This window comes from Setaria italica, chromosome II, assembly GCF_000263155.2.
Source record: "Setaria italica strain Yugu1 chromosome II, Setaria_italica_v2.0, whole genome shotgun sequence".
Classification (NCBI taxonomy): Eukaryota; Viridiplantae; Streptophyta; class Magnoliopsida; order Poales; family Poaceae; genus Setaria; species Setaria italica.
In genome coordinates this window covers 16971542-16995079 of record NC_028451.1, presented here as the reverse complement: position 1 = coordinate 16995079, position 23538 = coordinate 16971542, and the positions used below count along the sequence as shown (strand labels likewise).

The following is a 23538-nucleotide window of genomic DNA, read 5'->3' as shown; positions in this document are numbered from 1 at the left end:
GGACTAAAGGAGATATTAATAGGACCTGCCCCTCCTTAAAGCCGCCCGGCCCCCGCCGCCCTCCCGCCCAGCCCCCGCGGCACTCCTGCCCAGCCACCGCCGCCGTCCTCCCTCCTGCACAGCCCCCACGGCCGTCGCACCTCCCGCCCTCCCGCCTGGCCACAACCGCCGTCGTCCCTGCCGTCACCCCCGCCGCCAGCCTCCCTCCCGCCCGGCCCCCGCCGCCATCGCCCCCGCCGCCAGCCTCCATCCCGCCCGACCCCCGCTGCCGTCGCCCCTGCCGCCTACCGCCCTCGCCGCCAGCCTCCCTCCCGCCCGGCCCCCGTCGTCGTCGCCCCCGCCACCCTCCCGCCTACCACCCCCGCCATTGCCGGCACATCAGATCTAGGCGCCCCCGCCGCCGCCGCCAACGTGAGGCGCTCGAGCTCCCCAGAGATGTCGGAGCTGAAACTGGAGTAGTCGGAGAAGTCTCGCGACAGCTCGAGCAGCTCCGTGGTGGCCGTGTTGATGGCGGATGACGACTTGGCGACGGCAGCCGGGTGCGCTGGCCCCGCGGTGGCAGTGAGCTCGTTGTGACGGAGTCGGTGAGGTTCTCAATGTCGGAGTTGCCCGCGTCGCCGCCGCCATGGCACGAGGCCAGGGAGCCTAGGGCGGAGTCCGGCTATAGCAGCGCGGAGCGGATGGTGCGCATGGAGCGCCCCGGGTGTCGCTGCAGCCCCGTGGCCGTGTAGGGGCTCAGCCTCGACGACGGCGAGGGGATTTGCGAGCCGGCGAGCAACACCATGGCGCGGTGGGAGGCGTTGATTAGGGGTAGTTAGTCTTTGTTCAACTGTTTTAATGACCTTTAGTCACTAGAATCAAATAGGGAGATTAAGTTTAGTCTAGTGAATAAGGGGTTTAAAGTTTAGTTTAGTCCCTAAGTATTCATGTACTTGTACTCGATTCAGCTTGGCGAGGATTACAGTTTAGTCCCTAAGTATTCATGTACTTGTACTCGCTTCAGCTTGGTGTATGAAAGACATTTCCCCTGTCGAATTTTGAAAAACAAATTAAGGCAAAACTCATTCAACTAGTCGATCCAGCGAAGCCCTCCTCCCTCCCAGTCTTCGCCGCCCGCACTCACCTCCTGTCTCTCCCGCTCCCGCCGCCGCCGCCGCCGCCGCTGCCGCGATCCACCTCCGTCCGCCTCGATCCACCTCGATGACCTTATGAGATGTGCGGCGGCGGCACGCTCCCTCCTTCCGCTTCCCCTCCCCATCTCCGGCCCCGCCGGCGCCGGCCCCATCCACACCTCCGCCCCTTCCCTCGCCGCCGAGCTCGAAGCCAGCGACGCCCTCCACGCGCTCCTCTCCACCCTCCCGCCGTCGCTCCCCGCCCTCCTCCCCTGTCTCTCCCTCCTCTCGCGCCGCCTCACCCCGCACTCCGTCGCCGACGCCCTCCTCTGCGCCGCGCTCCCGCCCGCATCCCGCCTCCGCCTCTTCCTCTTCTCCGCGCTCTCCCCGAGCCTCCGCTCCCCGCTCCTCCACTCCCGCGCTGTCGTCCCCATCCTCCTCGCCACGGACGCCGACGCCGCCATGTACGACGCCATCGCCGACGCCCAGGCCGCTGGCCTCCGGCCGCCAGCCGCCGCATTCGAGGCGCTCGTCTTCGCCCACGCCTCCGCCGGCCGGCACCACGAGGCGGTCGAGGCATTCTCCCGGATGGAGGACGAGTTCGGGTGCCGCCCCACCACCTTCGTCTACAACGCTGTCCTCAGGGTCCTCGTCAACAGCGGCGTTGTTCCGGCGGCCCTGGCGCTCTATAACAGGATGCTCGCCACCGGCTTACCACCCAACAGGGCCACGTATAATGTGCTCATGGATGGCCTCTGCAAGCGGGGAACTGCCGCGGACGCGCTCAAGCTGTTTGATGAAATGATCTCGAGGGGGATCGTGCCCGATGTCAAGACACACACTGTCTTACTGTCGTCCATGTGCAATGCCGGACACCTGAAGGAAGCTGAGAACCTGCTGCACTCCATGAAAGACCAAGGGTGTCCACCTGATGAGGTCACCTACAACGCATTCCTGAGCGGGCTATGCAAGGCTGGCAGGGTTGATGAGGCCATTCAGCAGCTTGAGCCACTCCGTGGTACTGGTGAGTTTGTGCTTGGCTTGAAGGGGTACAGCTGCTTGATCGACGGTTTGTTCCAGGCTGGACGGTACGATGAGGGATTCCAGTGTTACAGGGAGATGTTGGAACAGACTGATGTCTCATCAGATGTTGTCCTGTACACTGTAATGATCCGTGGTTGCGCAGAGGCTGGCAGAATCGAGGATGCCTTTGTATTTCTGGATGAGATGAAAGAGAAAGGTTTTGCTCCTGACACTTTCTGCTATAACACACTGCTGAAGGCCCTCTGTGATGTTGGTGATCTGGATGGAGCTCGCTCATTGATGTCAGAGATGACACAAAATAGCGTGGTCCTGGACACCACTACACACACTATCATGATATGCGGGCTGTGCAAGAAAGGACTTGTGGATGAGGCATTGCAGGTTTTTGATGAGATGGGGAAAGTTGGTTGCCATCCAACTGTTATGACTTACAATGTGCTTATCAATGGGCTCTACAGGGCACGCAGGCTTGAGGAAGCTCGGATGCTTTTTTATAAGATGGAGATGGGAAATAACCCTTCCTTATTCCTGCGACTGACACTTGGCGCAAACCAGGTGAGGGACAGAGAGAGCTTGCAGAAGCTGGTTGACAGTATGTGCCAGTCTGGGCAGGTGCTGAAAGCTTACAAACTTCTTCGAGGTATAATAGACAGTGGTGTAGTTCCTGATGTTGTCACATATAACACAATGATAAATGGACTGTGTAAAGTAAGGAATCTTGATGGAGCACTTAGGCTCTTCAAAGAGCTCCAACCCAAGGGGTTCACTCCTGATGAGATCACTTATGGGACTCTTATTGATAGTCTCTTGAGGGCACACAGAGATGATGATGCCATGATGTTGTTCCAGGACATGTTACAGAGTGGTGGCACCCCTAGTTTGTCAATCTACAATAGCATGATGAGATCGCTATGTAGGAAGAATAAATTATCACAAGCAATCAAACTATGGTTTGATCACCTGCCCCAAAAGTACAATCTCTCAGCCGAAGATGAAGTAATTGCCAGTGCCCGGAAAAAGTTTGAAGATGGCTCCCTGGATGAAGCAGTTAGGGAGCTAATCAAGATAGACCAAGAACATGGTTCGGTAAACTCAAGTCCTTACACCATTTGGCTCATAGGCCTCTGTCAAGCAAGGAGAATAGATGATGCTCTCAAGATTTTTCGTATACTTGTGGAGTTTGGCATAAATGTCACACCAGCTTGCTGTTCCCATCTTACCAAATACCTATGTTGGGAAAGAAATCTAAATGCAGCAGTTGATGTTATGCTCTATACATTGAGTAAACGCTTTATTATGTCACAACCTGTTGGCAACCGGTTACTTAGGAACCTTTGTATCTGTCACAGAAGAAAGGACGCGCAGGCACTTGCATGGCGAATGCATCTTGTAGGATATGATATGGATGCATATCTTCGTGAGTCTACTAAAGGTTTGTTATACAGTCAATAGAAATCTAGTGTTTGTAGGGCTACAGAGCTGCCCTCAAGAGGGATGCTGATGTTTTGAAGTTTTGATCTGTACCAATTTGTTTTAGGTAATCCCAAAGTAGGGTTTGATTCACTGATTTCTTAGCTCTTGCAGTGGATTTTGTAACCCACCAATTCAGTTGTAACTTCAATAAGGAGGCAAGAATTTGATATCCTGCAACATATTATACCCTCCTTGCACTTCGCTGCAGTTAAAGCTTATGCGGTTGCTTAGTTGTGGCTGAAACATTTTGGTACTGTAGTGAATCTTGCTTTTTCTGAGCTGAATCAATAATGCGATGCATTCCTCCTGCTTTAACAAGGCTCGTACTAATATTTAGGCTGCTTATAAGTTCTCATGCATTTTTCGTTGAACTCGTTACAGTTTTATGTACTGTAGGAACTAGCATTTTTTTTCCTTTCTATATTATTCTGGATTTATCAAACTGGTTAAGGTATCATCACTATGGGGGTGAAATTCAGCTGGATACATTGCATTCCAAGTAAAACTCAACCAGATGTTGGGGATTTTAAAGCTAGGGTGTGTTGAGCAATCAGCCATAGTTACATTTACTGTTTTTTGGAGCCAAAACATAACTTGTCTTTCTGATGTAATCCCAGAGCTTATTATATGTTATCATATGTCCTTTCTACATATTTTCATTCTAGATGTATACCGAACCAGTGAATGAAATTTTGTGCAGTGTTTCTAGGACTAGCACTACCAGAATTGGGAAGGTTCCCGTCAGCTTCCTTTTTTCCTGACGGCTTTTGTAAAACCGACAGGAACAATGGACAGTTCTTGTCGGCCCAGGTATACTGACAAGTACCCTCTAGATGTGTGCTGAAGTTTTGATCTGTGCCTGTTTGGTTTAGGTAAAACAGCGCAGTAGGGTCTGATTCACTGATTTAATATCTCTTACTGTGGATTTTGTAGCCCATGAGCTCAGTTTTAACTTCAGCAACGAGGCAAAAAAAATTTATATTCCCCTGCACATTATACCCATGTTGCTTCTCAGCAAGAAAATTTGATTGTCCAGATACTTAATTATGATACTTTTGCACCATATGGAATTTTGCTCCTCTCAGCTACATGATGCATCTCTCATTCAAACACAGGGCTCGTAATAAAACTTGATGGAACTCCTTGTAAGTTGTCATGCATTTTTTTGCCTATATCTTGGTGCTACAATTTGTTTACTGCAGAAGCTAACAGTTTTTTCCATTATCAGTTACTTCTGCAGCCTTCCTATTGTGAAATTGCATGACAGCTAAAATCTGCATTGTTATATTTGTTCAGCTTCTGCTATAGTTTTACTTTGAGAGCATACACAACTTTTCAAAACACCATTATCTATCTCTTGGGTGGCTCAATGCAGTGAGAGCAGGCGATCTAACATGTACACTTCAGTTGCCAAAATGAGAGTTTGTACAGGGGAAACTACACTGGCAGGACTGGGTCTTCTCTTGATGTCTAGCAGGAGGTCCATGCTCACTACACTATCGCTCTGTGGGTCCTGCTCCCTTCTCTTGTGTGACCAAGATGAAGCAGCCAAGAAAAGGGGTCACTGGCAAGGAGAGGCCCAATCAGTGGAAGCAAAGTAGCTCCTGGACCTGGAGTGCACAAATGTGCAGATGAATCCACCAAATCTGATCTGTTTTCTTGCATGGCAACCCCTTTGCCATGCAAGGTCTTCTACTCCCTTGTCCTTGTTGGCAGCTGAGGCATACGAGTTAGATTGCCTTTCTCACTGCATGTTGGCCACCCAAGAGGGTGATAAGTAAAGATGGACTAAGTTGGATTTGTGAAACTTGTGATATAAGTATAGGTACTTGTAGTTTTGTGCAATTCCAACTTTACTTTCTGTCAGAAGTCACAACATTGCATTAGCTTACAGTATTTTCAGTTAGCTTGATACAGAATAGATGTCTTATGTCGTTTCTAGATAGTTAATAGCTCAAGAAATTTTTGGTACGCAAGGAGCATAAGATAACAAAGTTTGATTAAATGCATGCAGATTGATAATATTCAGTATATGAGGTATGCCATAACATAACAGGGGGATACATTTGCGGTGGACTTTTCTTGCCTTTATTTTCATTTCTTATCTGAAGTGAGAAAGAATGGTGTATGTGTTTTTGGTTCTTTAATGCTTGACATAAGCTAATTTCCTGATCGTTGATTGAGTTTTGTAAGGCATCATTTTTGTTTTCCGTTCTTTTGTTCCCCTATTTTTGTTTTCTGTTCTTTTTTGTTCCCCTTTTTTTGCTACCTCTTGGAGCTTAGTTCGGACCATACCTTTTCTCCTATCTATAATACAAAAAGGTGCAGCTCTCCTCTGCTATATTTGAAAAACTAATTTGAAATTTCATCGGTGCATATGGTTTTTATGCCCAGCGATGTACTATGCCAAAATATTGCTAGGAAAATCAGGTTGTGTTAGTTGTACTAGCAAATATCGGATTTCATGTTATTTGTGAATGCCTGCTATAGAATGAACTTCAGCTAAAGTATAAACTCTGATTCATTTGTCTTTATGGAATATGGATACCTGGGTGGGATGATATATCTTTCTTTTATCAATATTTGAACAGAATCACAACAGGACATGCTGGCATCAACACTGAAATCTTTAATGGTGAATTTTGGACGTCCACTATTTCACTGTATAAATATCTGCTTTTTACATATTGAATTGTAGTTTTTTTTGTGTAGCTTTGCGTTGCGCACTAGAAACTGATGCTTCAATTTCATCGGCTCAGTTGGTTTTAATTTCCATTCTTTCTTCAGGAAATACGAACCAAAGGCTCTCCGGCCCATTTAGCTCAAATCTGCGGCCCACTAAGGTGCACCCCGCACTCGAGTCCCCCCAAATCGTGAGCCGCGCGGCCGCGCCACCGCGCCACCAGAGAGAGCAAGCCGCCGCAGCCGCCCGCCCGCCCGCCCGCCCGCCCGCCCCCCGGTGCTGCTCCTCCGCCTAGCCTCACTCCCCGTAGTCGGCAGGTACTAGGCGCTCCAGGCCTGCACGGCGGCGCAATCATGCCTCCGCTCTAGCTCCCTCTCCTCTCTGTTTTCGCCGCTTCTGGTTGGGGGCAGGGGATGTCAAATCTCGATTCCACCGCCGCCGCGGTGGAGAGGGGGACGGCGGAGCGGGAATCCACCGCCGCTTCTGTTCCAGGTACGCGAGTGCACGCCTTCTCGCCTCGACTCTGCTGTTTGTCGCATCAACATAGCCGTTATTTGCTAGGCCTTAGAGCTAGGGTTTATCGTATCAGCTTGGGATGGGCGCTTCGGTATGTGTTCATGCTCACATGATTGCCTAGATGAGCGTTTGCTTCTCCACCTTGTTGTACGGAGACTGGACTGCAGCATACTATGGCAATTCGCAATTCATTCCCGTTACTAGTTCTGTGGAGTGGGGAAAGAGCGGGCTAATTGGGTTGATTTTCTGTTTCGTAGCCTTGAATGGTACACCGAAATGCAAGGTGAAGAAGACGAAAAAGAAGGATAAGATGCAGGAACAGGAATCCCCACCTGATATGGATTCCATGGTGGCAGCAGAGGCAGAGGAACAGGAAGAGGCAAAGGGAAGGGGGATGGAGGGGCAGGAGGCCGCCGATGCTGCTGCTTCTTGTATATGTGCGTGCATGCATCCTTTCACCTGGCCATAATGCCGCTACAATGCCACATGTTATGGCAATTTATTCCTGTTACTAGCTCTGGGGAGTGGAAAGAGCGTGCTAATTGGGTTTATTTTCTGCTTCACAGCTCTGAATGTGGCACCAAAATGCAAGAAGAAGATGAAAAAGAATAATAAGTTGCACGAGCAGCAGGAATCCCCACCTGATATGAATTCCACGGCGGCAGCAGAGGTAGAGGAACAGGGGGAGGCAAAGGGAAATGGGATGGAGGAGCGGAAGGCCACAGATGCTGCTGCTTTTGGTATGTGTGCGTGCATGCATCGTTTGACTTTGCCTTAATGTTTTGACAATGCCACATGCAATGGCAATTCATTCATGTTACTAGCTCCGTGGAGTGTGGAAAAAGTGTGCTAATTGGGTTGATTTTCTGTTTTGTAGCTCTAAATGGTACACCAAAATGCAACAAGAAGAAGAAGACAAAGAAGAATAATAAGATGCAGGAGCAACAGGAACCACCACTTGATTTGGATTCCGCAGCAGCAGCAGAGGCAGAGGAACAGGGAGAGGCAAAGGGAAGGGGGATGGAGGAGTGGAAGGCCACTGATGCTGCTGCTTCTGGTATGTGTGTGTGCGTGCATTCTTTTGACCTCGCCTAATGTTGCTATAGTGCTTAGGATAAGACTCATAAATAGGTTTTCTCAACTAGGCAACAGGTGCTCTGCTTCATTCCGTGTTTACCTTTATGTGGTTACATAGACATGCGTTCGCCACGTGTCATGTCGATTCAGTTTTTCTTTTAGTGTGTACTAATTTCTATAGTGAGAGAGTTGTGATTATAGTTGGTTTCCTGATCTTAGTGTTGGAGGGGACACCAAAATGTGATGATGATGAGGAGGAGGCCAAGGTGAAGGATGGTGTAATGCTCAAGGAGGAAGCCACTGGCACTGTTGTTTCAGGTATGCATGTGTTTGTACACCCTTGGCTATTACCATATGGCGCTACAATGCTCGTACTTCGGTCTAGTGCTAGGGTTTGTCACATCAAATGGCAAGGCCCACTTCTCTTTGGTTCATACTCAGGTTCACATGTCCTTTAGAGTGAGTGTTGTGATTATAGTTGCTTTTGAATTTCAGCTTCAGAGGGTACTCCAAAACGCAAGAAGAGGAAAAGAAAGAAAAAGATGCAGGAGCAACCAGAGTCAAAACAGGCATCGCCGGGTGTTGTTAGAGTGAATAAAATTGTGTCCAATAAATCTGAAAATGGCTGTGCAGATGGAATAGAGGCATCAGGACATGCTGATGTTAATATGGATCCCATAAATGCAAACGTTGCTGATGTTTTGATAGAGAACTGCTCCGAGAACAGCAGCTTATTGCAGGAGAGCTCTGCAGGAAGAAAGAGACGGAAGAGAAAAAGAAAGCGGGGTTCATCCATCAGAGGGCCAGGTTTTCATGATCTTAGCTGCATATGTGCTTCATGTCTAGTTGAGGCACATAAAGAGAAGATCAAGAGTATTTATTCACCAAGAGGATCGCTGGTGAGATTTCAGAGGAAAAAACTTCTGATATTGGATCTTAATGGTTTGCTCGCGGATATAAACCAAGATACCCACAATGCACACAAGGCACATGCAAAGGTTCGGGGCAAACTGGGTAAGCTTCATATTGTAATAGTTGAAACTGTTCTCTTAGTAGCATTTAAGAGTGTAAACCATGCTAATTTGCAATTTGCTCCTGTACCAGTTTTTAGAAGACCATACTGTGATGATTTTCTGAGATTTTGTTTCGAGAATTTTGAGCTAGGAATATGGTCTTCAAGGAAAAGGTTACTTCTGTCTCCTTTTTTTTTTTACTTTATACTATACATAATGCTAATTGTTATATTCTAACTCTACAGGGAAAATGTCGATTCGGTTGTTGATATCCTTATGAGGAATCTCAAGCCGTACCTACTATTTTGTTGGGTAAGTAATAGAAAGGCTGAAGATGTATTTTGCTCTGGTCATGAGCTTACTTTTTTTCCCCCTCATTGTTTCCATTAGAGTAAAATAAAATGTTGGTGGGTCATCAACTTGTAATGCATCATATAGGTCGTTGTACTATATATGCATTTTTAATATGTTTTGTGAACCATTAGTTGATCTAACTAACCCATTGTGGCATTTGGTGTTTGCATGACAGCAACATCAGTCACCAGAACACCTAAGCCATTGGCAGAGTGCACCCATGGACACTTTTTTTTTTGCATAAAAACCCTCTGGCTAGTTAGTTTAGTTTGTCCCTATATAAAGCCCAGCGAATGTCTCATTGTCCTTAAAAAAAATCTCATTATCCACAGTTTCCACTGTATTTCAGATGCTCCCTGCATTTTGTAGTTTCAGCATCATGATACTCGACTTTTCCTTGAGCATATACATATTTTTCATGGTGTGTAATCTGGTCTCCATCTTGGATTTGATCCTCTCCATATCATGCTCCATGCACACATGGATTAAGAGATGAGAATTTGTTCTGCAGTTCTCAAACAATGAGAATCAAGTGGTCTTACAGACTTAATACTTGTTAAATGCTTCACAGCTGTTATTTAGCAGAATGTTGCCTTTCATAATTCATTGGAAAATTCTCTACACCAATTTAGTGGGATTTCCTCTAGAATACCATAAGCTTCATAGCTCTAGGCTTTTCATTCTTTCCATGTTTGTAGACCAGTTGGGTTGCTTGCTCCATGAACAAACCAGTGACCACAACTGTTTTGTCAATAATTTACCCTTGTATGGCTGTACTACCAGTCTACCACACCTGGAAGTCATTGTAAAGGTGTCTCACACAATCTATGTTCATCATCAATGAACACATCCCCCACAGCTGGTACTAGTCCACAGGACAAGGAAAAAAAGGAAATCAATGAGCAAGAACAGATACAATACAAATAAAGTATATCCAAGTGCTGACATTTTGCCTGTCAGTCATGATGGTCCAAGGTACATTGTTACCTATGCCTAAGTCATGTCCAATGTTTGCAGGAATTTTCGGAACTTGTCTCCACTTGCGCTACAATAATGGCTAGTGCACATTCTAGTATGCTATCTTTTGAGTTAATTATCCCAACAGCTATGAACAACAAATTTTTAGAGGGATCAGCCATTTATGGACCCTTGCTTGCAGACATGAAGTGAGGACATGAAAGAAAAAAAAATCAGCTTTTTTGCATAGTCCCACAGCTTGTTTATATTGTACAATTCCTTATACAGCCTTTGAGTGCTATTCTTCGAGTCCATGCTACCTTGCTTTTGAGTCATGCTGTATTCTGCACAATCTTTTGCATACTTAGACTCATCTTCTGCTTTGCCCACATAAGTCTTGGTGATGAGAAAGAGTAGGCAAACTGCTCTCCATGGTGTAGTTCTACTGCACTTTGAAGATTTGGTGCCCTGGACAGGAGGGAAGTCAGGCCTCCCAATCAGCGACTGGGAAGTCAACCTGCTTCCTTCCCATGCAGAACACCATTGAATCTGACTCAGATTTGTGTCATACCCGCACCAACCGCCATCGGGGCAGCCGAGTTGCTGCCACCATCCACATGAATTGGGTTTGCGTGAGGTTTCATAAGGGCTATTGAAACGTGAACTAGTTTTTTTTTTTTTTAAATTACATCCAGGGCACCAGTGTCTGAGGTGGACTGCCATGTGAGCACTTCACCCGTCATACACTTGCACTTTCCATTGATATGGTAATGAAAATAAGGATCTGTGCTGTGCATCTCTAAATAAAAATAATCAGTTTTCAGTTTTTCTTATCGGTAAGTTGGGTTGTGACAGTTATCTTTTCTCGGAGTGCTGTCCCCCGTGTTGCGATATTATTTTTATGTTATGATTTCTATACTCGAGTCATGAGTTACTCATTTACTAATGGTTTTTTACTGATATTGTTTGTCAGGACATGTCTCATTGCACTGTTACGGGGTGCAACACAATTGATAATAAGCACAAACCATTAGTGCTGAAGGAACTAAAGAAGCTGTGGAACAAGGAGGAGCCTACTCTCCCATGGGAGCAGGGAGAGTTTTCACCTTCAAATACATTACTAGTGGATGATTCACCCTACAAGGCTCTACGCAACCCGGTATTAAGTTCACCATGGTTCATATATCTGTGATCTCTATTAGAAGCATGGCCCATTTGTTGTAATTCATGCACTTTGCTTATGCTATTTGCTTTGTGCAGCCAAACACTGCCATCTTCCCCCAACCCTACAGTTACCGTAACGAGAGGGATGATTATTCCTTGGGTATGCTTTAGCACGTCAGAATGCTGTTTACTGTTTTCTAGTGTTATAGATTCTAATGTTCTGTACACACTAAACAGGACCTGATGGAGACCTTCGGATTTATCTGGAGAGAATTGCTTCTGCAGACAATGTTCAAAATTTTGTCCGGGATAACCCATTTGGTCAGAACTCCATCACGGAGAGTGATCCAAACTGGAATTTCTATGTGCAGATAGTTAATAAAGTGGAGAAGCAAGTAGTGGATAAAGTGGAGAAGCAAATATTGGATAAAGTGGAGAATCAAATAGCTGATAAAGTGGATAGTCAAATAGCTGATAAAGTAGGCATAAAGGTTCAATCAGCTTAAGTTTTGCTCGTGTTGCTTGGCAGAAGTTTTCCGTTGGGCCAGTGCAACCGTGTGTGGTATTAGTTTAACTGTTGTTTCATAGACAAAACTTGATTCAAAATTTTTTTGATAGTTCTCTGTTGCTCCGTTTCCTGCTGCTGGTGAACTAAAGAAGCACAAGGGTGGTTCTCCTGTACTTTAGATATACCCTGAGGGCTGAGGGGCGAATCATTGTTTGCCTTGTATCAAAAGTATTACAGTGTTTCTGCAAGTCTGTAACTTAGTTACCATTGGAAGTTTTGATGACTGTATGGTGCAAGGATTTTTAAATCTGCGGAGCTGTAATATTTCGCAAATTGTTGTAATTCATCTCAATTCCATAATTTTGTGCCAATGACAGAGCCGATAGTCGTTGCATAAAGAGAGAACTGTTGTTCAGTAGAAACTTGTGTGCCCTCACCATTTCTCTCTATTACAGTATCCTGGTCCTGACCTTGCATTGTGGGACACCGAGATATAAGAAGCATGCTCAATTCAGAAAGGCTTGTCATTTTGTTGGCTCTTTGGCCATGATGATATTTTGTGGAAGTGGCAAATCTATGCATGCAAGATTCTCAATTAATCCAAAATCTAATCTCTCCTTGATAGCCAGGTAAACATGTTTCAAAACAGGCCACCAAGATGAACATGTCTCTGTTTCCTGAATCAGTCCAATGTACTGTCTGATCTTGCATCTCCGCTCTCTCTCACATACATGTATGCAACTCTTTTGGACGGTTCAGGACGCAGTTATCGAAGATCCAACCTAATGGAGTAATGGTCAGCAGTCACTGCATCCGAGATGCTGCTTGTCCAGGGTACTGAATGCAGCATGAAGTGCCTTACGAGTTACGAGCCTGCTTGATGTCTAGTGCAGGTTGCGGAGTCACGAGTCCCTTGCTGAAAGTGCAGCGTGGTGTGGCCACAGGACTCTGCAGCACATCCTGGAAGACAAGGACTTCTCACCTGATCCAGCTGAAATCTTCAATTGCCAAGCCATTATGAGTTTCTGATATTCAAAAGACAAATGCTCTAAGTGTTCTACTTATCAACTACTCCCTCCGCCCCAAATTACTAATCATTTTGATTTTTTTAAACATATAGCTTTTGCTACGTATCTAAATATAATATATATCTAGGTGCATAGTAAAAACTACGTATCTAGAAAAATGAATAGTAATTCGGGATGGAGGGAGTAGTATTCTTTTTTTTTGTTTATGGGGCTTGCAAGTTGGCCTGTCTGCATTAATGACATATATCATCCTTAATCTTGCATATTTGGACTTTGGTTCAGCTCAAGCTTCTTTCCTGATGTTACCTGCAACTGGCAAGGCTTCTATACAGAAGACAAAAAAGTCGATTTATGATGAAAGATTCAAAGAAAAAAAACCCTTTTCGCATATAAATTCAGAACCTGAGTTATAAAAGGCCTTTTCGTTTGTCTGTTGCATATGCCAGAAATGCAGCTGATGGCTTACAGTTACACACTTCACATCCCGCACGGTACAACAGCAATGCTGTTTGCCAGAGGAGACTTGTGATCTAGCAAGATTCCGGAGAGCATGGAGCACTCCACCAATCAATAAATGCATGCCTCCATATATACATATATACTTGTTGCTACACCACGCTACAACACTTGTGGGATCCTTAGACTGATGCCTAAACTGGTGCTGCAAACTGCATTGATCATGCATTCAATCGTGAGGCATGATGAAAAACGTCTACCTTGGAGACTTGGACCACATCACCACACAGCATCATGAAGATTTGGCGCAGCTTGTCTGGGCTGGTAAACAACAAGCACATCACCTTCAGAGACGATGCCCTGCTTGGGAGGTTGATATGGAGGATGCATTCGTTTTCGGTCGTCTCATGCGGCTTGTGAAACTAGTCCTTTTCTCCTTTCCTTTTGGCCCTTTTGCTGTTCTGGATGACCAACTCTTGGGTTTCCACTGTTCCACTGTCCTGATGAGAATGACTTGTCCTGTTTACAAGTGTTCAGTGCTTAGCGCAGTAGATTATTTTTTAAACTTGTGTTTTTCGAGAAAGTAGTAGGTTATCCTTTCTTATTTTGTTGCCCCTTTCAACGACCCAATGTCGAAGCAAAGGGGGAAGACATGCCGTTGCATACGGCCAAATGCATGGTTCACTACATCGAGAGGTGGAGCTGTCCGCAAAAGAAAAACTAATTCCATGCATCCAAGTAAACTAATTGTCTTGGATACCTTGAAGAGCTAAACAAATCTCCTGTTCTAACGGTATTGCTGCTAATCTCGATGCATCTTTCTGATCAGGCGAGCCGTTTAGATATGATATATTGGTATAGCCACCAGTGTCCATCCACATGCGAGTGTGATAGATGGCCGCCACGTGCATCGCAATACTTTTCTGACAGCTACAAATATCTGTTCTTTTGACCGTACTCACACAGCATGCAAATGCAAGGAATCAAAGCACAAAGAATTGCTTGGGTCGCTTGGCTTGGGTTGTTTGTTTGTTTTTTGAGGGAATCAGTCAGTCAGCTATGGATGATTAGATCAGGAAGAGGAGGAGGAGCCCTGACCTACCATGCTGCTACTGCTCAGACTGCTCTCCATAGTAGAGGTCACATGGGTGGTGGTGGAACCTTCTGATGGCTTATGAGGGGGGGAAAAGGAAAAATATATGGCATCCAGGCAGCAGAAGCATGTGCCAGCCAGCCAGTCTAAGCTGGTGCTGCACAAGGTCCCTTTGGGGTTCTGCCCTGAACCTGCATTGCAATTGCAATTGCAAGATTATTTATTGGTGGTTGCCTCAGCCTGTGGGGGGTGGGGGGCACACCTCTCCTCTGCTCCTGTGTAGGGTCCTGTCCTGCTCCCGCCTTGATAGAGCCTTGCTTTGCCATAGAATTGCCTTGACTTGCCAGTTTGCCACCACCAACTCCTCTTTTTGCCATTTGGTGTTGGCATCCCAAATACTAGTAACTGATCAACCTTCTAATCCCATCCCTGGGCATGCTACAAAATCCTTCATTCCCTGACCATTTCCTAGCAGTAGATTTGGCGTAAAAGACAATGAGAATTCAGTCTGAAGTGAAATGAAGCGGTGAGCATCTGAATGGATGTGAACTTTTGCAGTAGATGTTGCCCTGAATTGAGTAACTTCCAGGGAATACTATTACCACTAGTACCATCAAATGAATGGCACATCATGATTCCCGCCCAGAAAAAGGTAGGGAAAGGGGCTGTAAAGGTAAAGATGGAGACAAGCATCAGATCTTGCTCCACCACCTTACCACCCAGCAGGGAATTTCTTGGGCAGCAGTATGATTTCTTTTACTTGATGCTTAGCTAGCCTAAGCTAGCAGTGATGTGGATGCTGTCAGGGTCACCATGTGTTGGGTGCAGCCGTGCAAGGAGAACTGTTCTTATCATTACTCATCACCACCGTCATCAATCTGCAAAAAATCTCTGCATTAGTGCATATAGTAACAATGACGGCAGGAATTCATACAGTACATCTTATTTATTATTTTAGACTTTAATCATTAGCTCATGGTTAGCAGTCGATGGGCCGGTCCTCTGGGGAATTATAGATGGCGTATCCCTTTCATTCTGAATGCTCATCAATATACTTTTTTCTTATAGGAAATAGGAGGATCATACATCATAGGCTCTGGACTGAAACATACATGTATATATCCAATAACCGGAAAAACCGAAGCAATACGCGTCAACTGTTGATGAGTGACGCTAATCATTGCTGCAGGTACTGATGAGGCAAATGAGAGTTAGGCTGCCTCTTTCAGGTTCAATCGGATACTGGGATCCAGTCCAGTGGGGCAAATGAATCATCATGACACCTGCAACCTCTTCTTTGCATTGCACCGTCCATAGGAACAGACTCCCAACTGTATATGTTGTTTTCAAGCATCACCTAACGAGCGTCAGTTTATGGTTCCTGTCAAAATCTAATGATACTCACTGCTTAATGATACTGTTGTGGTGGTAAATAATCCCCGTTTCCCCCTCCTTGATTCAGATGATCTAACTCAGAACTCACCACAATGTTTATGCATCAACAGTGAAACAATTTTTTTTTTGGAATTGTCACCTTGGATGGATATCCCATTATTCAGTACTTCCTCCGTTCCAAATTGTAAGCCGTTTTAACTCTTCTAGATCCATAGATATTATTATGCACCTAGACATATATTATATCTAGATGAAAAAAGAAAAAACGACCTACAATTTGAAATGGAGGGAATACTCAATAAATTTTTGCCATTCGTACTGTAGGTGGTGATTGGCATTGCTTTTGTGCTGTGCAGAGTGCAGTTGGCATCACTGCATATATCCTGCGATGCTTCAACGGCACGACTTGGCGGTATGGAACAGTGTGGTCTTCACGGATGAACACCATGAATGCATTGTTGGCCAGTACTGTACCAGCTCCCTGCTTAATGCCTCCCTTGACCATGAACCAACAACGATGACGCAGTGCAGTGCAGTTAGAGATTATTAGCAGTAATCCACACAGCTAACCCCTGCACGAACATCACAGCGTTCGTTAGATTAGATTTTACTGAGCCCAGCAACCCAGGCTGTCAGGAACGGAAGAAAGAATTTCTCGAACTGAACCTAACCAGAGAAATTCTTCACCGGTTTTGGTTGCCTTCAGCCCCCTTCACACCACCAGATGCCAAAATTGGTGCGCGTGTACACGACACGCGCAGAGAGAGAGAGAGGGCACATGGGCTGCCGCTGAGGACGAGAGAGAGAGAATGGGCTGCTACGGGTGGTTTGATACGAGATGTTAAACTTCAGTAGGGTTATATCGAATATTCGAATACTAATTAGGAGGACTAAATATGAACTAATTACAAAACTAATTACATAGATGGAGTCTAATTCGCGAGCCGAATCTATTAAGGCTAATTAAGCCATCATTAGCAAATGGTTACTGTAGCACCACATTATCAAATCATGAACTAATTAGGCTTAATAGATTCGTCTCGCGAATTAGACTCCATATGTGCAATTAGTTTTGTAATTAGACTATATTTAATACTCCTAATTAGTATCAAATATCCGATGTAACAGGTGCTAAAGTTTAGCGGGACATCAAACACCCCCTGTGGCTGGTTTTGGTCCCAGCAAGCACAAGCGGTAGGCCATGGCAGTGCAATCCAACCATATTTTGTCTGTCTGTCTCCCCCATCTCTCTCTCCCCCCTTGAGGTTGAGAGCTACCTGCCTTCTGTAATTGCAACCATCAGGATCATTATTGACTTGTCACCTCACCTTAATCTCTATGGTAAAGCTACCTTTTAAAAAAAAAAGAAAACAGGAAGGGAAACTCATATGCAGGCAGCGCAAGGTCAGCCTGCTCTCTTCTCAGTTTCTCACTCCTCTAGCCTTCCTCACCAGTCTTCTTCCCCTTCCCTCCCGGCCATAGGAACAGGACAGGAAATCTTGGCACCCTGCTAGCTTGGAGGCTGGAGTTGGGCAGTGAGTGAGAGTGAGAGGCAGCACTGGTGCCTGGCCTTCGTGATCGGTTGATGCTCGCCGCCAGGGAGGCACGAGCGTCTCCCCCTCCCGGGAGCGTCTCCGGTGAGGTCCCCCACCTCCGCCTCCGGGAAACGCGGCGGGACTGCCACAGATGACGTCTTCTCCTCTTTGACCTGCTACCTGCTACTACCGAGGAGGCAGCCTCCTGCATTTCCGGATTCCCTTGCGCCTCCTCCGCTTGCTACCTCTTTCTTGAGGCCGCAGCGGCGAGAGGGGAAGGGGGAGCCGGAGGATGCCGGCAAAGTACCTGGGGGCGTTGGCGGAGGACCGGCGGCCGGACCTCCACCGCCAGGTGGGTTGCGTCACCGGGATCCTGCAGGCGTTCGACCGCCGACACCCGCTCGCCTCCTCCCACAAGAGGCTCCTTCCCCCAACAGGTTCGCTTCCCTTGCTCTGCCTTCTCTTCCCTTCTCTTGCCGGCTTCTCGTTCTGCAACGGTGGCAATCTGTGTGCTTCAAACCGTGATCTATGCCTTGGATGCCGCCTATTTCCACCCCGGTCTCTTCGCCTTGTGATGATCTTTACTTGTAATGCGGGCAGCAAAGAACTCAGATTTTTCAAGGCTTAGATCAGGCCCTGTTTGTGATTTCAGCATAGATGTTGGTTGGAGCCTGCAGATGCATGCTCCAGGCTTTGGTGTTCATTCCAATCAACCTGCAATGAGTTGCTGCCTGGTGATGGTGGTAACTGATGAGGTACCACCTTTTCCGTCCAAGGTGTTGGTTGGTTGTAACTGATGATGAACCGCCTCTTTTTTGGACGAAAAAGTTGGTGCTGTCTGATGATACACCAAGAACCGTCCTTTCACACCCATTAAGTCTCTTCAAATCTGCCCTGGCTGCCGACAAAAAACTAGCCCTTGGAGAGTAGGAGCCTTGCTTCGGATAAGAAAATTGTGCCTGAAAGAAAGGTCATCCATTAGATCAAAAGGAAAAAAAATATTTCCCTGAATTTGCTCCTCTAATTTGGCAGTGATGCTGACACTTTGTTTCTGTTGCTATAGCATGTGACAAATGTCTTCCTTTTCCCCTTTTGTTGTAACAATTGCCATGCTTTCTTTCGTCTGGCTCAGCTCTGAGAATCATTTCACTTCCTGCAGCAGGCCATGCTCTGTCCAGCAGCCCAAGTGTAGGGGGAGACTGCACAAGATTTTCACCCCAGATTGTCCTCGTAAGTTTCTGAATTTTGCATATGCTGCAGAGTTGTTACACAGTTTTTTTTAATTGACGTCCAAATGCTGATTGAGCTGCTGAAACTGCATTCAGGAGAAGAACTCAAGCAAAACCTGGGCTGACAACCAGAGAGCACCAGCAGCAGAACTGTCACAAACTTCATATTCATCGTCACCATCTTCATCATTCTCCTCCCTTGATGGAAACAGGTCAACTCAACAGGACCTATCATCCACTGATCGAATGCTATTTCCAGAGAGGCCTTTCAAGTGCTCGCCAATGCTCAAGAGCTCTTTTGACAGTGAGAATGGACTCGACTACCCTGATGATGTTCTTACCAAGCCTGATAACATGCCCACAGCTCAATCCAGCCTGCCAACTCTAGGTATAAAAAATCTTGTGAAGGATTCAATCTATAAGGATAGCCGTGACTTGTCAGTCAGAGTTTGTAATGGGGAAGAAGTAAAAGATCACCCATTCAACTTTGGAGATCCATCCAGGCAATTGGATGGGCCTCCCCGCGACAGTACCCAAGGAAAAAGCAAGGGTCTCATGGACATCAACGAATCGCTTCGAGTGCTAGCCAAGCTCAGGGAAGCCACTTGGACTCCTTCTGAATCAGGCCATCATGCAAGACTTTCATATGATGCTCCTCGGTTCTCATACGATGGTAAGGAACCAGCATCAAAACTGAGGGAGGTACCAAGGTTGTCACTGGACATCAAGGAGGGTCACCATTGGAATCGTGAAATGAACTCTAGATCGAAGCCAAGCTTGAGTTCTTCAGACCGAAGCAGCAGCAATGCTACTGGGTCCAATGCAGCCTTGGAGACTCAGCAGGAACAGCCAGCCTGCAAGCGTCTTCCTAGTGTTGTTGCAAAGCTCATGGGATTGGAAGAGTTGCCAGAGCGTAGTGAAAGTACAGCATCATTGCAGGCATGCAAAGCAGTCAAAGAGAGCAAAGAGGCTACGTTGAATCCCTTGAGCATCTCATCCCACAACGAGCCTGCTCCTCGACAACAAAGGAATCAGGATTCAACAGTAAGAAATTTACCCAACTCTAAGTTTCCTGTTGAAACTGCACCGTGGAAGCAACAAGAAAGGATTGTCCTGCCTCGAAAACCACCAAGGGGATCAAAAGGAGCCCATGGAAGAGAACCTGTTGCATCAGTCTTCAGCGACATAGAGAAACGGCTCAAGGACCTTGATTTTCAGCAATCAAACAAGGATCTTAGAGCCCTTAAACAGATCTTGGATTCTATGCAAGCAAAAGGACTGTTGGAAAACAAGAAACGGGAAGAAGCATCTATGTCAAAGCTATATGATGGAAGCCATGATGACCAAGAGACGACCAATCTGAACACGAGACTGAACAGTAACACCAACTCCATGTGGGTGCCTGAAGAGAGTAATGCAGAAAGCTCTTTTAAATCGCCTATTGTGATCATGAAGCCTTCAAAATCTGCAAACCTTTACAGCGAAGTGGATTCTTCTGTCATTCCATTAGGGGGTTCATCTGATCTTCCACAGCTGCAAACAGGCAATAGCACTGATAAAAGGAAAGCTTCAACGGTCAATAGGACAGCTAAAGAGCAGCATGCGAAATGGAGTCCTAGGGTCCCTACTTCTCAACCCCTTGTTTCTTATGACAGGAAATCAAATGGAAGGAATGATGATAGCAGCAACAAGCAAAAATCTAGTTCACTGCTGGTTACTGAGAGCTCATCCAGAAGACAGCAGCTGCCAAGAGACAGTAGCATAAGTTTGCAAAAGAATAAAAATTCCACTAGCCCAAGATTACTACAGAGAAAACTTGATTCAGAGCGGAGGGCTAGACCGCCTGTTCCTTCTGCTGAGTCTAACAAAAGCCAAAGGCAATCTGGAGATAGGAATAATTTGGACACTGTGTCACCCCGAAGCAAATTCAGAAGGAAACCTGTGCGTGCACAGGAAGGCGATGATGGCATGCCCAATGGATTGAATAACAGGACAAGGAGCCTGAATCAGCAAGGCAATGATATGTCCACAAGGTCAGATGGCAGTATGTGTGTTGCTTCAGAGGTGGATATAGAAGTTATAAGCAATGACAGGTCTACAGAAGTGAACGTTTCTAACTTTGAGCAAGGCAATGGAACTCCATCAGGAAGGAATACACAAAAAGTGGTAGGATTTTCTTCCAGTTATACCTTCATTCAAAAGCATCATAATTTTAAGATGAAAAAATCATTTCCAATACTTAACTAATCTGACCGAACAATAATATATAATGGAAATAGTACCTGACCGAACAATAATTTTAAGATGAAAGGATTTTCTTCCAATTATACCTTCATTGTAAAGTGTTTCCTTGGTTAGTTGAGTCAGGAAAAAATAATGACATATTAAATCATACAACTTACAATGCTGCATGTCTAATTTTTATGGTTTGCATCTTTTCTTTAGAAAACCTCATATGATGCAAGCAAGGACGTGTCATCTGTAGACCCTTCCGCCGCTATCTCTGAACGGCCAAGTCCAGTTTCTGTGTTGGACCCTTTGTTTGATCAGGAGGATTTGTTTCCTTCCAGCAGGACTTCAGATTCACTTGCTGCTGGTAAGGTCATCTTTATACCACTCTCCAAACTTTTGGTTGTTAACCATAGCAACTGGAAGCACAAATATGATTTTTGTTTCATGTTGTTAATCTTTTAACTTACCTTTTGTCCATTCTGAATTGTTCGTTGCACTGTTGAAGCAACATTTGAACCCAAACTTGTGTACTCCATTTTGTACAACCTCAATGCATATACTGATTCCACAGTAAGTTACTGTGCACAAATGATGCCAAAATTTGGAAGTGACAGTGCATCCTGGCACAGTAAGCAAGTATAATCAAATGGTTTTGTGGTACATGCTTCTAGTGCACTGCATCTTGCCTAGAGTAATATTGCATAATTAGCAATTACTACAACCTTTACATCTGTCCTCTGGGATGGAAAGGATGTAAGTGGCTACTGAAGCAAAAGTACTTTTCTATGCAGTTTGCACCTACCAATTCAATATTCTTCTATATCCTTGACATCAACATGGCTTGCTCAGTATCTGAAGCACAATATAGTGCATATTGCATTAACAATGTAAATTTTCAGTGATATTGCCCCATCTTTGCTTCATGAACACACATTCTAAGTTTTACTACTACGGCATCAATATTCATGGACTGTTATGTAATTCATCAAATCATCAATGATGTGTAAATAAATCAGTTCCTTTCATTGTTCAGTTGTTAAGTATCTGCGTAGGTAATAATAGATTTGAAAATTTGACAACAGTGAGTGAAATGTGCATGTAAGCAACATTAACATCTCTTAAATGAAAATGGCTAGGAGACTGTTTAAGCTCTTTCTTTGCTGAGTTCACTCACTGATGTGCCAGAATGATCAACAAGTGGCGTGATTGTTTACTGAAATTTTTACTGCTAATACTTACCCATTGGCTGATGCATATTGTTACCTGAAACCTGCAGATGATGAGCACCATACATCAGAGGAACCATGGAAACCTTCTGATACAAAGCTAAGAGAGGTTGCTATGCAATCCAAAAACAATAAGCTCGCTAATGTTGCTAGCTTGCTTGAGAAGCTCCAGCAGCTTAGCGTGAACAAGGATGAGGATGCCCCTCCAGTTGACCACATTGCTTTCTTGTGTGAGACAGAAAGTCCAGACCACCGTTACGTGTCTGAGATACTACTGGCCTCAGGCCTTCTGATGAAAGACCTAGGTTCAGGACATGCAGGGCTCCAGCTCCACCCTTCTGGCTACCCAATCAACCCTGACCTGTTCCACGTTTTGGAGCAAAGAAAGGCAGGATGGGTCAGTAAACCTGATGGTATCCATCAGAGCAGAGTGAAATGTGATCCTAAGAGAGCGCACCGGAAGCTGATGTTCGACTCTGTGAATGAGATTCTCCTTCAGAAGTTTGAGAAGGAAACTGCAGTTTATTCAGCCAGTTCATTCACTAGAGCGAAGGATCTACCTGCAAAGACTCTTAGTGGGCAGCAACTTGTGAAATTCGTATCTTCAGGAATCGAAGACCTGGAGATGGAGCAATCACGGATCTGCCAGAAGGAAGGCAGTGTGATACCTGATGCAGAGATCCTGGAGAGGCTGCAGGGATGGACGAGCTTCTGCAGGGAGCTCCCGGGGCTGGTGCTGGAGATCGAGAGGTCAGTGTTCAAGGAGCTAGTCGACGAGGTGGTGCACGGTGAATCTGCTGATGGCCCACTGATGAAGGCAGCAATTAGGCGGAGAAGGCGTCTCTTTGCGTAATGCGGTTTGGTTGACCATATCACCATTCACCATGTTGGCGAAGTGGATGCACATGATCTGTGAAGTTGTAACTTTGTTTGCTATGAGAGCTTTTTCCTCTGAAGAGAGGAGGTATAGAAGTTTTTGTCTAAGCAGCGCAGATTGCAGAGACCTGGAATGGGCATTCATTTGTGCTATGTAGATACTTGTATACCAGTTTTTTTTTTTGACTCTTGGTTTATTGGGATGATGCTATTTCAGTTGGAAAAATTACAAATTACATGTTTTCCTAATGGGAACGTATGTGGTGCAAACCAAACACCCCATGTAACCTTGGAAACTACAAATAAGAGCCACTAGATGCTAATCCAATGGATAGAGTGAGGGGTAGGATTATTTTATGCTTAAGTCCCCCACCTACTTGCCACTTTTTGCAATAACCTCTTGCCCCCTCGCGCTCCTTTCTGTTGCCCTTCCATTGTGACTCGATCGCGAGCGCCGCCGCCAGGGGATTCCGTGCTGCCCATGCGCCCGGCCAGGCGATTCCGCGCTGCTCGTGCGCCCGGCCTGGTGCGCTCGCTGCGTTCCTTTTCACGTGCGATGTCGTGTCC

At 45.8% G+C, this 23538-nt stretch overlaps 3 protein-coding genes across 4 annotated transcripts; all 3 read left to right on the top strand.

The window, feature by feature from the left end:
- Window positions 1-596: 596 nt before the first annotated feature.
- LOC101759800 (pentatricopeptide repeat-containing protein At1g79540) lies at window positions 597-3708 on the top strand. The gene is made up of 3 exons (XM_022824283.1): window positions 597-683; window positions 1317-3242; window positions 3694-3708. Exons 1-3 carry the CDS (start codon window positions 597-599, stop codon window positions 3706-3708), a joined length of 2028 nt encoding a protein of 675 aa, XP_022680018.1.
- Window positions 3709-6538: 2830 nt separating this feature from the next.
- Window positions 6539-12319, top strand: LOC101758718. The gene is made up of 11 exons (XM_004956228.3): window positions 6539-6804; window positions 7086-7265; window positions 7395-7568; window positions 7706-7885; window positions 8125-8223; window positions 8401-8919; window positions 9010-9091; window positions 9164-9230; window positions 11203-11388; window positions 11490-11553; window positions 11631-12319. The coding sequence occupies exons 1-11, from the start codon at window positions 6726-6728 to the stop codon at window positions 11897-11899; spliced, it is 1899 nt and encodes a 632-aa protein (XP_004956285.1). The 5' UTR covers window positions 6539-6725; the 3' UTR covers window positions 11900-12319.
- Window positions 12320-17262: 4943 nt separating this feature from the next.
- Window positions 17263-23328, top strand: LOC101758310 (protein LONGIFOLIA 2). Of its 2 annotated transcripts, none has more exons than XM_004956227.3 (5): window positions 17263-17845; window positions 18571-18638; window positions 18734-20803; window positions 21083-21233; window positions 22146-23328. In XM_004956227.3, the coding sequence occupies exons 1-5, from the start codon at window positions 17701-17703 to the stop codon at window positions 22946-22948; spliced, it is 3237 nt and encodes a 1078-aa protein (XP_004956284.1). In that variant the 5' UTR covers window positions 17263-17700; the 3' UTR covers window positions 22949-23328. The 2 variants fall into 2 exon arrangements, with proteins under 2 accessions (XP_004956284.1, XP_012699479.1); XM_012844025.2 differs by having other exon boundaries at window positions 18568-18638.
- Window positions 23329-23538: the final 210 nt, after the last annotated feature.

Coding starts and splice junctions, on each gene's coding strand:
- LOC101758310 (XM_012844025.2), top strand. CDS start 17,701: ATGCCGGCAAAGTACCTGGGGGCGTTGGCGGAGGACCGGCGGCCGGAC. Junction 18,639..18,733: donor TTTCACCCCAGATTGTCCTC/GTAAGTTTCTGA, acceptor AACTGCATTCAG/GAGAAGAACTCAAGCAAAAC. Junction 21,234..22,145: donor TTCAGATTCACTTGCTGCTG/GTAAGGTCATCT, acceptor TGAAACCTGCAG/ATGATGAGCACCATACATCA.
- LOC101759800 (XM_022824283.1), top strand. CDS start 597: ATGTCGGAGTTGCCCGCGTCGCCGCCGCCATGGCACGAGGCCAGGGAG. Junction 684..1,316: donor ATAGCAGCGCGGAGCGGATG/GTGCGCATGGAG, acceptor CTCGCCGCCGAG/CTCGAAGCCAGCGACGCCCT.
- LOC101758718 (XM_004956228.3), top strand. CDS start 6,726: ATGTCAAATCTCGATTCCACCGCCGCCGCGGTGGAGAGGGGGACGGCG. Junction 7,886..8,124: donor CACTGATGCTGCTGCTTCTG/GTATGTGTGTGT, acceptor TCCTGATCTTAG/TGTTGGAGGGGACACCAAAA. Junction 8,224..8,400: donor CACTGGCACTGTTGTTTCAG/GTATGCATGTGT, acceptor TTTGAATTTCAG/CTTCAGAGGGTACTCCAAAA.